This window comes from Lepeophtheirus salmonis, chromosome 1 (assembly GCF_016086655.4).
Source record: "Lepeophtheirus salmonis chromosome 1, UVic_Lsal_1.4, whole genome shotgun sequence".
Taxonomy (NCBI): Eukaryota; Metazoa; Arthropoda; class Copepoda; order Siphonostomatoida; family Caligidae; genus Lepeophtheirus; species Lepeophtheirus salmonis.
The window spans coordinates 36,940,499-36,954,509 of NC_052131.2; the positions used below are offsets into that span (position 1 = coordinate 36,940,499).

Here is a 14,011-nt window from a genome sequence, read left to right on the forward strand (position 1 = left end):
AAAAAATAGGTAATAATAAACTCAACTAGGTCAGTTATTTATCAATAAAACCAGTTATGCCTTTGTGTATGTCTTTAAATCCCCGCCAAACCAATGTATAGATTTTGCTGGAATTTTTTATGTAAGTTCTTATAGATCCGGAAACAGATCTTGTGACAATTTTTGGGTCTTCGGGCCCATAACGGCCTTTAAATATCCCGTGGACAAGGAAGTATTCTAGTACATTATAAGGGGTTCTTGGTGCTTAGAAATGCGGCGGCGGTAGGGTTGAAACTGTATTTTGTCCCAGTACTTTACGTGTACAACCTGAGAGCCAAGGTGTATTTTGGACTATTAGGAGGTTTCCTTGATACTCTGGGAAACAGCTACGAGACTACGAGTTCGGTGTCTGACCCAGAATAAAGCAACCCCTTCCTCATTGCGTGAAAGAAGAGTCCCTAAATATATTAGTAGACTCATACTCATAAAACCAACATGAGAATAATTCTTCAAAATTTTAAGGTCTTTGTTTTTTGTTATACATAAAACAGAAAAGTTCTTAATTAATTTGAATTTCTTAATGTCCCAACAACGCTGAACAAATCTACTCTAGAATATTATTACTACTAATATAAATCATTCTACATAATATTATATTATATTAGGTATAAATCATTACAAACACTTTGGGCAAAATGATTTTTTTCAACACTGTTTTGGCTCACAAACACAAAAATGTATATCGTATTTTGTTGTCACCTATCGATTTTCTGTTTTTTTCCCTCTAATCAGATTTCTGTTTGTTGATTGGTTGAATTCGAAAGCTCTGGTTAAGATGTGAACTTCAATAATATTTCCATAGTTTGGAAAAATTCACTAACTACTAACAACTGGTTTTGAGTCTTCTTCTTTTTTTTTTTTAAAGAAAAGATACAATAAAGGAGACAACGTGACATACGTCATCCATTTTGTCTTTGAATATTTGGCATCACCATTAATCCCGTTTGGAACGGTCTACAGCTTCCATCTAAAAAAATATATATAAAGCCAGTTTCTGACTTTATTGGTCTAGCAGTTCCGGTTCCTGAACCACTAGAAGCGGAACAGACAAAGTCAACCCGAGAGCGTAATATATTGCTTATCAGTCTTTGTTCTTCTGTTTTGCTCCTATATAGAATATATAAAGAAAATACAATATATATTATAAAAAATAAATTAGCTTTAATAGATAAGTTAATTTCCTAAGTTTTTTGTGTGCAATTGCCGGGTTTTCCAATGTGTTTCTTTTTACGCCACCAGGGTGATACAGTTGTATCTGAGTTCCACATAGCAAAGGGCTTCTTATGGATCTGGAAAAGTGGTTTAAGCCAACAAAAGAACTAAGTAGAAGAGCGAAGGGGTGGAGTAAATCATGGACCCAGGTGCGCTACTAAGCTTGTCCGGATCCTATAATATTATAGCTATAATATTTCTTAAGCCGGGGTTTCCAAAACTTTAGTTGGCAAAGACCCCCCTACACAAATACATTTTTAGCTGAGGCCCCCTTTATACGGAACATTTGTACCATGTATGTGTAGACTGAAAGCAACACTCAATTATCCATCTTCCTGCGATAGACTATCCACACAGCTCCACTTTGAAAACCATTCTCTTAAGTAACCTTAGTTATCGGGCCCCTGCTAGAACTTGGGGACTACGTACTCTGCGTATAAGGTAGATGCGCCCCTGTTTGTTTCTAATATCATTCCCTGAGCCTGAATTTTCAAGCCACGCCCATAGTTTAAAAAAATTGGTACCAAACTGAGCCTTTATAAAAAAGAACCGAGCCCTAAGATCGGAAACGAGACCGATAAAGCTGAACCGAGACTATTGAAATGAAAGAACAGGGACCGATAGAACCTCTGAACTTGGTATTAAGGGCATGATGAATGGTCGTGAAGTAGAAATATAAGAGAGAAAGAGAGTGAACGGATCGAAGAACTTATTATCCATTATGTTTATTTTGCCATCATTACTAAGGAATTCGTCTTATATATATTATCGAATCATGTGATTTCCTTTCTAGGCACAGCAGCTTTCAAGTCCCTCTCCTCCTAGCTTTTCATAATTGCATTAGAGTTGTTCATTATTTACCGGGTGGTCCATTGAAATCTGAACACTTACTAATTCAATAATAAATGAAGGTTGAGTGATTGAAATTAATTCATATTTTTATATTATTAAAGCATAAACAATTAGTTACAAAACAAACCAAACCTGAGCTCTCTGGTACAAGTCCAGAAAATGACACTTGAACGTGATTGACAAATTTCCAATCGTCTACTCCAAGCAGTTGGGCGTCTCGAGGACCACTGTTTATGCCGTCAGCATGTCTGAATCGTTGTAGAGGAAGAAGAGGCACTGTAAAAAAAAAGGCCAAACTTGACCCAAAGGAGTTAAAGAAAACAGTACACGCCAATCCCCTCAACTTCATGAGACCCATGCAAGAGATCTCTGGGTTAAACACCAGACTGTCCAGAAAGCTATCAAAATTGGGTGAAAATAGCCTTGTGACAATGGAGAGGCCACTTTTGATATCAGCAATCAAAGAAACCTATTTCCTCTGTTACAAGGCTCTTTTGAACTCTTTTTTGACACTTTTGGCCAGGGGTGGGGAGTAGGATCCGGCTACAAAAATTATTTTAATTTGTGTAAACAAAACTTATTTATAATTTAAGGCTTAAATTGAGTATTCGTAAAGCTATTTTCTAAATGGTTATAAATTATAGATATTAAGTTCTAGTAATTTATGAAACTTATTAGGTTAACTAATTTATAAGTTTACTTCATAAATTTCAAATGTGCTTTATAGTTCATACAATCACAATTCCGAAACACTTCTAAAGTCTAAATTATTATGTTGGGTATAGCATAGCCACTAGTTCTCTAATTGGATTTGTGAATAGTCAATGACATCACAGAAAAATGTAACAATACAGAGGGATGTTGTGTGTATTGTCGTTCCTCGGCTACGAGTACTTAAATCAATTTCCGAAACTTATGAATGTATTAGCAATAGATAGATCAATTTCGTTTCTTGCTCATCTGGTTAAACATCTTATACTCTAAATATTTTCTTTATACATAGCACCATGATTTACTACGTATAACTAATAACTACCTATATCTATAAATTAAATCTATATCTAAAGTATACAGACTCAAATGACCCAATAGTACTTATATTGGCTATAAAATATATTATAAAAAAATATTAGTGTATGTTGGAGTTGGTGACATTCAAAATACTGGAGTTTTTTACTGGGCATTTTATGTACCTACTCTGCAGCCCTTCTTTTTGGCCACCTACATCTTTGAGGCCAACACCCCAACTTTTGGGAACATGTCGAGGGGAAGGTCTTCTGTGTCCGTCATCCAAACACTGAGGCCCTCAAAGCCACAGGGCGTCATGACAGAGGACTACATCTGCAGTGGGTGCTAGGGTTTCTGCCATCGCCGAGAAACCATCATTACTGCTAAGGGCGGCTACATTACTGATTGAGAGAGCTCAGACACACAACTATTTATTGTTTTAAATTTTTTAAATTATATTGTTAATTAATAAATTATATCTTGTTGAAGTTTAAAGTTCAAAGTGCTTGGATTTTAATGGACCACTCGGTGTATGATCTATAAGTATAGGAAGCCCTATGACGATAAAAAAAAAGAAAAAATGGTAGTATTCTAATAATATAAAATATAAATACATTTTTCACTTGTATATAAAAATGGAGCTCATTATCTTATGTAAGATAGGTAGAGGGAAAGAGTGGATAGCCAATAGCTAAGCTGCAAAGAAACTATTGTAAAAATATCTTCACATTCTTATATATATACTAGAATAGGTTTATCCGGCCTTGCCCAAACATTAAGAAATTCAAATTTAATTCTGAATTCTTCTGCTTAATATAAAACAAAAAATAGGAACCCTTCAAATTTAAAAATTATTCCCATGTTGATTCTATGAGGAAGTGATAGCTTTATTCTAGGTCAGACACCGAACTCACAATATTGCAGTTACTACCTTGAGCATTAAGGAACCCTCCTAATATCCCAAAATACACCCAAGCCCACAGGTTGTACAGGTAAAGTGCTAAAAATGCTACTTAACCGCCATGGTCCCAAAGACCAAAAAAATTGTCATCCAATCCGTTTCTGGAGCCATAAAAACCTATATAAAAAAATTCGGTAAAATCCATAGATTGGTTCGACTGTCATTGAAGGACAAACAAACACACACACCCAGACACAGACATTCACATTCAATTTATAGATATTATGATTATAATTGATATATTTATTATATAAATACATAATATGTATGTTTGCAAATATTTGAAATCATAAAAGTATTGCATAATATTATTGTCAAAATATTAGATAAGTGTTCGGAACGGACTCCTTACCGTGTCTTAACTTATTTGATTTTTTTTTCAATATACGTACACATAATAAATATAATCCATATATGTTTCTAGTATCTATATGTATAATCTATTAGTATTACATCAGAGAAATTTTTTAATGACTAGGTAATAGCCAATAGGTGCTGCGTATTAATGTTATAACTGATATCAAGTTAAATATGTAGTGATATGCATATCGGTATTATATTAATGCTAATTTTGTTGTTGTGTGTCTAGGACCAAAGACAAGGAATTAAATTTAATAGATAGATTTGTAGACAAGTACATCTGTTAATTCTATTTAGTTATCATTTGAGTGATGTATCTGACTTCCTTTGATTCATAGAAGGAAGAATGTAATATAATTAACGATTCGCGGATATACTCACCCTTTAAAAGGAGATTCATTTTCTCAGGTTCCTTGCATTTCCTTCCTATATTTATAACATGCATTGAAGTCATTCATGCATAATCTATCTTGTACAAAGACGATTCTATCAATCTTTTCTTTCTTTTATAGTAAAAGTAAGAGTAACATAGTATTCAGCGTGACCCATAAATCTTAGGATAGCAACTTCAACTTAATATTTCTCCTAGACTGCTGTATATTTTTTTAAATTCTGTTTAAATTATAATTCATGCAACCTCCATCTTTGTTTGTTGTAAACAAGCTTTTCCCTAAAATCTGTTTTTGAGTCTCTAACCACGACTTCCATTCCCAACTCACCATTACCAAGGGCTTGAAATACCTCAATGAGTCCAGTGATCCGTCCACTACACTGTCAAGGGGTACAAAGATACCAGGAGTGCCGCTCAATGGTACCCCCTAGCCAAGAGTGCCGCTCGATGTCCATGTGGATACCCAGGTTGATCGAGGCAACGAGGTTGAACCTTAACCGCAAAAAGAAGCACTTAATGCGATAGACGGCTCATGAGACTGGTGTGTTTAAAGAAACAATGCGGATTTGGGCGGGGAGGGTCTGAAAATTGAAGCTGTATTGTCTACAAAAGCGGCAGCTTCTCAGTGAGGCCACAATGGACTTTAAGCTGATCCGGGCGAAGGTGCTTCTGAAATTCCTAAATTATTGTACACACGTTTCAATCGTTTGGACTGACTCGAAAATCTTAACCGTGGAGTTGGCTTACAACAGCCAAAAGATCGGGTGCTGGGATGGATCATCGATGACATTCTTATGGACGAGTGTTAAAGGGCAAAATTTCAGCCTCGGTGATGTTCTGAGTTTTGAGTATCTTCACATACTTCAAAGCCTGTACAAGAGTGGTGCTAAACCACTTTCGCGCACTTTTGGAGCAAGGCCATATGGCCCCTTCTTCCTCAGATCTCAAGGTCTTAACCATATAGTCCATTCTGGAGAAGGAGGTTAGTGTGACTTCCAACCACAGCGTCGATGACTTGATGGGCACAATAATCTCGGCATCGAACAACTTGTCGGAAGAGACCATCTATACAGCGTTTAAAGCAGTTCCGAAGCGTCTGAGAGTTTTAATTCCCGCAAATAGTGCCCTGGTGGAATTAACTGCCACTCATTTTGAAGGAAATTGCACGTTGATTGCAATGTTGTAAAAAGTATTTCGAGAAAATAAATATTTGTGTACTTTCTTGGCTGTTGAAGTTGTCCTTAAGACTTATAGGTTACCCTGTATTGGAAAAACGTTTAGTTAGTTAAAAATAATCACGAGTGTGAAATTGTTGTTTGATTCAATTCTAGAACTATTGTTATATAACGTCATAGGAAGAGTCGAGAGATTGCGCAAAATGAGGAATTATTTCTAAGATTACAGAGGATTGTATTTTTATGGGACGAAAGAGAGGGGGAAAATCCAAAAAAAAAACTCTTTGTCTCAGGGTCTCGCCTCTAACTCCTTACCTGTAGTTATAATATAGCTAGTATATAGTATTCAAGAAAGGAAAAAATAACAGGCAAATAATATAAACAACAAAAACAAAAGAACTCCTGTCAGAAAGCTGCTTAGGGTGGGTGGGTGACATTAGTTCAAAGACGGTCATTCAAATGAACGAAGCTAGAAGACTACTTATGATTGTAGTTTGAACATATTACATAAATATAATATGTTCTCTCTCAAAATCTACTAGAGCATATTATGAGCATTAAGGAGGTGGGGTCTACTACTTACATTTTGTGCCTAAAATCTTTGTTAGCAGCATGAGAAGGAGAACTAAATAGGTAGACTATATAATATATATATATACCTAAGTAGTCACTAAGGAAGAAATATTGAATAAATGAAATTAAAATTTGGGAAAACGTACAAGTTACTGCTAAAGAAGGTGCATGCATCGTTAGTTACTTGTATTTCAAGTTATATTATATTGAAATTATGTACAAAGTATGAGTTGATAATATTGTATGGACGTACATAAGTATATGCAGTTAAGCCCTAAGCCAAGAACAACACTTTTCTCTACTCTTGCAACAACATGGCCAGGGAAGCAAGGAACAATCCAACCAATCCCTTCAAGTACTATGGCTCCTCTTTTTCTCTCTCTTTCTTTCCTTATAGAATGCTTCTTCTTCTTCTTTAAAGCATTTTTTTTTTTTGAAGCACTCAAAAAAAGGTTGAAGAATCTGACAAAGTACATTATTCAGTGCCCTTCCCCGCCCGTACTCCTTGTTTTGCTTCTATATAATAATACCTTTTGAATCTCCAAATTTAATTCAATGAGAATCATAGAGAAGAGTAAAGGAAAGGAAGTCTGTAATCGGGATGATTTTTTTGCTAGAATCACATACTATGTACTTTGATTTTGTAGATAAAGTCGTCCGTACTAACTATGTATAATATGATATATATCATGATTCATGTTATATCCCTTCTTCCTTAGCGTTTTATTAATAACTAGCTATAAATAATTGAACATGGAACTTCCTCAATATTTATTAAAAATTGTGTATAATGCATTTTAGTCTTTCTTTCTGTTGAGTAGTACAAGAGATAGTTCTGCAAATAAGTATACATACATATAAATTGCATTTAAAAGGAAATACATTGTACTTAATATCAAGAAATCGAGTGTTTTATGTTTTAGCCCCTAATACGCGCTATTATATAAATGAGTGAGTGATATGAACAAGGTTTGTATATTATTCTTGTACATTAATGTAATCAACCATGTGTAGGAACAGGACGGAATCCTCGTTTCTGTCTACAAATACACACGCCGATCACAATAGCAACGATGACTGCAATAGACACAGCTGTGACAATCACAATGATCCAAGTTTTCTCCGCGGGCATTTTGCTCCCTTCACAATAATTCCAGTTCTTCTCCATATGCGCTACTTGACTTGTTTGATTAAAGTTCCATTCCATAAAGTGGCAGATCTTATAGTCGTTTTCGTCGTAGCAAATATCCCCACATATTTGACTATCGACAGTGAATTCTACTTCCTTTATCAATGTATCATGTACTCCACAGTAATCCCATGTGGAGTTGTCCACACTAGTATAGCAAGCGTTATAGGTTTCACCTTCTTCTGTGTGCTCTTTGCAAGGACTTGTGCAATCCTCTCCTTTGTAGGTTAACCCATCTTCAGGAGAACAAAAATCATTTCCAGCAAGTGTATTACACCAATAATATTCTCGTCTCTCCTTTCTGCAGGAATCAACACACCAAAAACGATGTCTCGAAGATATTTGTTCTCTTAACACTGGGATCCTTTCTGAGCAATAAAACCAGGGACCGTTCTCTGGGTGATTCTCTACATCTGGATTATCGGTTTCTTCTATATAACACATAGTCCGAGGACCAAAGGAAGACCTCTTGCAGGGAGAGGTACATTCTGTTTTAGGGTAGAGAGCAGTGTATGCAGAAACAGTGTCTTTGTCCATGTTCGTAGTGGGGACACAATAGTCCCATTTGAAACGCTCATCAATAAGTCCACCAACCTTAAGTGCACTAGCCAATCGATTCTGTGATAAATCCGTAACATAGCACCAATAAAAATCATTCTACATAGAAAAACGAGAAGAAAAAATAGGGTGGAGAGAAGGGCTTGAATGTAATGAAAGAAGACTTAAATTAAATAATTCTTTTGTATTACCCCATCGCCCCTATAGGCGCAACGATCGATACAATGCTCGCCAGATATTGTGGACCATTCTACATTAGAGCTAGTAGTTGAGCTTATAAGCAAACTCACTACAATGAAGAAGAAATACATGTTGTCTCCCTGGGAATATTGAACCTCAACGCGACGGAAACTAAGGGGCATAAACTTCCAAAGCTGGATCACATATATAAGAATATATAAGTTTGTTTGTGTTTCAAGATAAGATAACAGCGTTATGTAGCAAGAATGTGAATCATTGCGGCGACAAAGATAAGGGAGTACATAGGCGATAAATTTACACATATTATGTGAAGGCATAAATGACTAATTCATAAGTACGTATTTTCATTTATAACAAGTTTAGAACAAAGAAAACACACCCTGTTGAATGATGCAGTTCCATCTACTTTCTACACCCCAGTCCTTTCCTTCCTAACTTCCCCTTTCTTGATCAGCTGGTAATCTGATAATAATCTTAACAGCGGAACGGGTGTAAATAAAGATCGATATTTTGGGTAGACATAACAATACCATCATATATATTAAAAATTGATCAGTACATAAGCAAAGAAAAATATTAGGACGAACACACATAAAAATTAACAATTGAGAAATCGCACACGTTTTGGCCTCTGGAAATTGGAATTGCAATAAGGAAATTAAAATGATTGCAATCGATTTCGTAAAGTTCTACTTAAAGACAGGGACTCCAATCTAAAGAAACATACAATAAATAATATTGAAGATGAATAATTGAGTAATGCCTGCTTTTTTAATAAAATAAAACCAAAATAGTAGAGTACACACTTAACAATCAACTTTTAAAAAGCCAAAAAATATATTTATATTAAAAATTCGCTAATTTGAACTATCTTATTTTTTTGAAAAAAAGACAAGAAAAAGAAATGTATAGTATATATATATATATGTATGTGTATGCAAGAAGAAATTTAAAATTCCTCTTGAGCTTTGTGGGATATAACTGAAAGAAAAATTGATACATGGCATATTAATGTCCGAACGTGTTTTTCCCCCCAACAAAGTAGTAATAAGCGTTGTACGTTATATACATAAGAAGTAGATTATGAGGGACTCAAATATATCAAGTTGAGATGAAATAATTTACAAGCATACAGAAACACCACAAAGTGCCCTCATTGAGAAGGGCTATTGAGATGTGCCGTTCCTTCTTTTAATATTATAAACCATGTCAAACTCTACAATATACACAAGCATTATTGGGTGCAAAAATATTCCAAGTGTTTCGTCTTCTTTGTCTTTATCATGAGAAATACTATTTAAAATGTATGTATAACAAAATAGAACTAAATTGACATATTCGAAGAAGAAGAAAAAAAACCCGAAAACTATTATATTATATTTTATTATATTTTTTTTTTTTTTGGTTTTTATTCCGGCGTGCTAATATTGAAAGAAAAATAACACACAATCAACGAGAGAAAATAAAAAGAAATGTGGGAACCTAAAGTGAAGGAGGGGGAAGGAGGGTGCTGCGTTTATCTTTGTAGAAAAGAAACAGAAAATAATCAGTCTAGGCACTTAAACAAAAACGTGGGTTTAATCTCTCGTCTCTATTTGTAGAGGTGGTTGCACTTAGGTAAATACACAAAGAAAAAAATATAATCAATTTAACTACTTATTTATATATATATATATTATTTTGTCAGGGTAATTGGGGGGCGGAGAGAGAGAAGGAGGATGGATTTGAAACAAAGTCAGATTCATGGAAAAAATATATATTTAAGCCATCTAGTCGGAAATAATAGGTTTTAAAAATTAGTGTTAAATAAGAATAGAAAGAAGAAATGTAGAATTGAAAAAAAAAAAAAAAAAAAAAATCTGACGCCGGAAGGTATTTATGGGTGGAAATAGAAAACGGACGACTTATATAGAGTCCAATATAGTTTTATCTCGAAAAATAGTAATAGTATATGTATTATAATTCTTTTTCCTCTTCATTTTTTATTATTATTATTATTTCTTCGGCCTTATTCCTTCTAATGAATTTTTTGTTTCTTAGATATATCATTTTCAAAGACTTTAAATTTTCGTTACTTTCTTGGCTACTATAACAGGATTGCTTTTACGAATTTCTTCTGCACCCAATTCCTTATAGTCGAAATTACAATCGTGCTTATCACTATAACGATGAATAGAACAAAATAATCCACCGCATCTACATTCGAATCCTGTAAATAAAATGAGACATTCTTAGTATATGTAGAGTGAAATCAGACGCAGTAAGGAAAGTATTATTACATATATTATGATATTCATCCTTTCTATTTAATACTCTATGACTCCTAAACATCCTTTCTATTCTTATTTAATTAAAAGATTTCTCTGCATAAGTTTTGCAATAAGTCGTCATCTACAGGAATTAAGATTGATACAAATTCCTTTAAGGATAATATATCTCATATTTTCCATGGTAGGTAGGAAACAGCACACTATTATTTGAATGATAAAAAATATATTTATTTTTTTCATTTCTAAAAAAGAAAGAAAGAGAAATAATGCTTTCTCCGACTTTGTAGACTTTCTAAAAGAAAATAGCGCACAAAGGTACTTTTCAAAATAAACAAATAGTAATAATAAATAAATTACTTCCTATGAACCAGTTTATTTAATTAAACAACTTGAAATGCATAATCTCAAGGAGAAAAAAAAATATTTGTATGTACTCAAATGTTTGATTTTGATGACAAGATAAAACAATTAGTTTTATACAGGAAGAAACTTTCATAATCCATTCAGATAAACAATATAAAAAACAAAACAAAATGATGGATGGCAATATTACCTGTTAACCCAACCTTCTTTTTGCAGGTTTGACACCGATTCTTCTTCTTCTTACCCTCTTTTTGGGTTTGATCGGCAGAATCGGTGGGTACGTTAGGTGTGGCCGCTAGAGTTCCTCCAGCAAGACATTCGGTAGTAGCATTATTAAGGGACTCAGTTTCACCATCTGGTCTCTAAAAAGGAAAAGGGATGCATTCAATAAAAAGAGTAAAACATTCACACATGAGTAATTAATTAAACATTAAAAGTGACAAATAAGGCGATGGATAATCAACAAGTCGTGGAAACGTGGATTTACATGCGAGTCTAGAGATTCTTGTTCTTGATTCAACTGCACTTCCGATTCCGGAGATTTATCATTTAACGAAGGTTTTTTTTTGCCTCTTCCGAACTGGAAGAGAGGCTCCTCCTTCTCTTTCGGGATTTGTGGGAGCCTTTCTGAGACTCCATGAATAGACAGGATGTAAAAGATGTTCACAGAGAATTTTAACACAACTAGTATAATTTAAATTTAGAAAGAACAACACGTTAACGAGATTTAAATTGATATCCTCATTTTTTTGTCACTTTTGATTCGTTTCCTTTGCGTCTAGATAGTAGTCAAAGTGGATATATGTACCTTTTCAGTCTGTGAGGGGATTAAAATAGTAGGGGAAGCAGTTTCCAACAAGGATGTAGTTGAAGAAGAGGTGGATGATGTGCTTGTGGGTGTAGAATTAGAAGATGAGGAAACTATAGGAGGAGAAGGACTGCTGCTGCTGCTGCTGCTGCTACTGGACTTGTTAATATTAATTTGCTGTTGACGACTAGATTCATCTATGGATAAAGAGGCCATAGCTCCTGGAGCTGGTGCTAAAGAAACAGGCATTCCTGTGGGAGGCTGTTGCTTCTTTTTGATCAATTCTTTGTAGCAGACTGAGCAAAGGCCATCTGTTCCCGCGTTGGAGTAAAATCCACACCCGTTTCGACAACGGACAGGATGCTGTTCCATTTGATTCGACTCTTGATCCATGGTTGTAGCAATCTGACAAGCAAAAAATAAAAGGCAATTAATCGAGTCTTCAATACGAGCTCAGGAGAGTAGTTTGGAAATCTCAAATAGGTCAGACTTCTGGTTCAGGTTGGGAGACTCAACATGGACATGATTCACTCTTCCCCTTTTCTTTACAAGGTCCCTGAGGGCCAAGAGGGACGCTTTCAAAGAGGAGAAATCAGAGTGGACAGAACAAAGTTGGACCCAGGTAGGTAGGTCTTTCATCCTCTTTATCCCTTTTCCACGAGTCCATCCTCAGTCTCAACTTCCAACCTGACCTTGGGCGTCTGTAGTGGACAGACATATCTCACTTACCTCACAATCACTCACTCTAGTAAGCACTTCTTCTTCTTCCTCTTCCACTAATATAAATAGGGCTAGAGATGCGTCCTCTTCTCTACACGCAATAATAATATCCGACACTTAACACACAGTCAAACAATTTTTGGACTTTTAACTCTCAAGAAGTAAAAAAAAAGAAAAAAAAGGAAGAAAAAAAGAAGAAATCACTAGAAGAAGGGGAAGGAGACAACGAATGTGTAGAGAGACTTTGTTTAACTGAGAGGATCAAATAAAAAAAAGAAGTGAGTTAGCATAAAAGAAAAAGAAGAGTTTTTGTTCTTGGCTCGCCCAGCGTGGGCTGGCTTCACGCGGCAACGCTCCTTCTTTTATTACTACATACATTTCGATCCATCTCTGCCTCCCTCCCTCCTTCCCTTGTTTCTTTCTTTTTAAATTCCAGACTCTCTTTACTTCTACGCCAACTTTGGCCCTACCCTGCCTCATCAACGGACTCCATCTTGTTTTTTTAGAGTTCGATTATTTACCACCCCCCCTAAGGCAAGGAGGCTATTATTTAAAAGTTCTTTTTTCGTAGAGAAAAGGAAATACATGGGATGAATAATGATTCAATAAATAAAAAAACACGAAATCATTCCAATCTCCATATTTAACTTTGAAGAAATCCTCGTTTATGCTCTAATCATGGCGATGTTTCTTTGTCATAAGGTGGAACAAAGAACAAGAATAACAGTCATTTTGCGCCTTACATCCGAGTAGGGCCACGTCTGTCCATTTCTTTACATATTTATAAAAAAAAAACCCATGAGGAATGGCGTAGTTGAATAGACTACGAATGTGTGTATTGCCTCTTTTCGAAGGTTTTTGAAAATGGATTCATTTTTTATGATACAAGAAACGAAACCAAGACATAACTAAGTGATAACTAAGGCAATGCGAAGTAAATGGCGTCAAAGTTACTTTGTTCGATCATAAATTGTTTTTCTTACTATAAAACAAATTTATTTTCATTGCAAACACTACAATATTATACAGTACAATGTACTCGTAGATAATATATATTTTTGTTTTCATAAGCAAACATTCAAATGAAGGGAATTTGTTTTTTTTTTTTTCCTCCTCTAGGTAGCTATTATTACTAGGTGAGAGAGGCGTACAAAAATATAGTTAAAGGGAACAACCACGTACAATACGTAGGTGACTGAGTTGACCATGCAAGCAAAAAAGAATCCCTGTTCATTAGTAAAAGGATTATACTTTAGAGAACGTCTCAAACAGATAATACAAGTATGAATCCGTGTCTTGAAGGGTCTCCTGTATCTAATTCTTTGTTTCTC

General features: G+C 34.9%; 2 protein-coding genes across 3 annotated transcripts; both read right to left on the reverse strand.

Annotated features, from left to right (window-relative positions):
- Positions 1-7,327: 7,327 nt before the first annotated feature.
- LOC121126604 (uncharacterized) lies at positions 7,328-8,771 on the reverse strand. The gene is made up of 2 exons (XM_040721900.2): positions 8,510-8,771; positions 7,328-8,417 (listed from the first exon to the last, which is right to left on the reverse strand). The coding sequence occupies exons 1-2, from the start codon at positions 8,678-8,680 to the stop codon at positions 7,572-7,574; spliced, it is 1,017 nt and encodes a 338-aa protein (XP_040577834.1). The 5' UTR covers positions 8,681-8,771; the 3' UTR covers positions 7,328-7,571.
- Positions 8,772-9,313: 542 nt separating this feature from the next.
- drn (doctor no) lies at positions 9,314-13,721 on the reverse strand. Of its 2 annotated transcripts, none has more exons than XM_040721918.2 (4): positions 12,705-13,721; positions 11,961-12,365; positions 11,343-11,514; positions 9,314-10,728 (listed from the first exon to the last, which is right to left on the reverse strand). In XM_040721918.2, exons 2-4 carry the CDS (start codon positions 12,351-12,353, stop codon positions 10,580-10,582), a joined length of 714 nt encoding a protein of 237 aa, XP_040577852.1. In that variant the 5' UTR covers positions 12,354-12,365; positions 12,705-13,721; the 3' UTR covers positions 9,314-10,579. The 2 variants fall into 2 exon arrangements, with proteins under 2 accessions (XP_040577852.1, XP_040577848.1); XM_040721914.2 differs by having other exon boundaries at positions 12,690-13,715.
- Between the last annotated feature and the right edge of the window lie 290 nt (positions 13,722-14,011).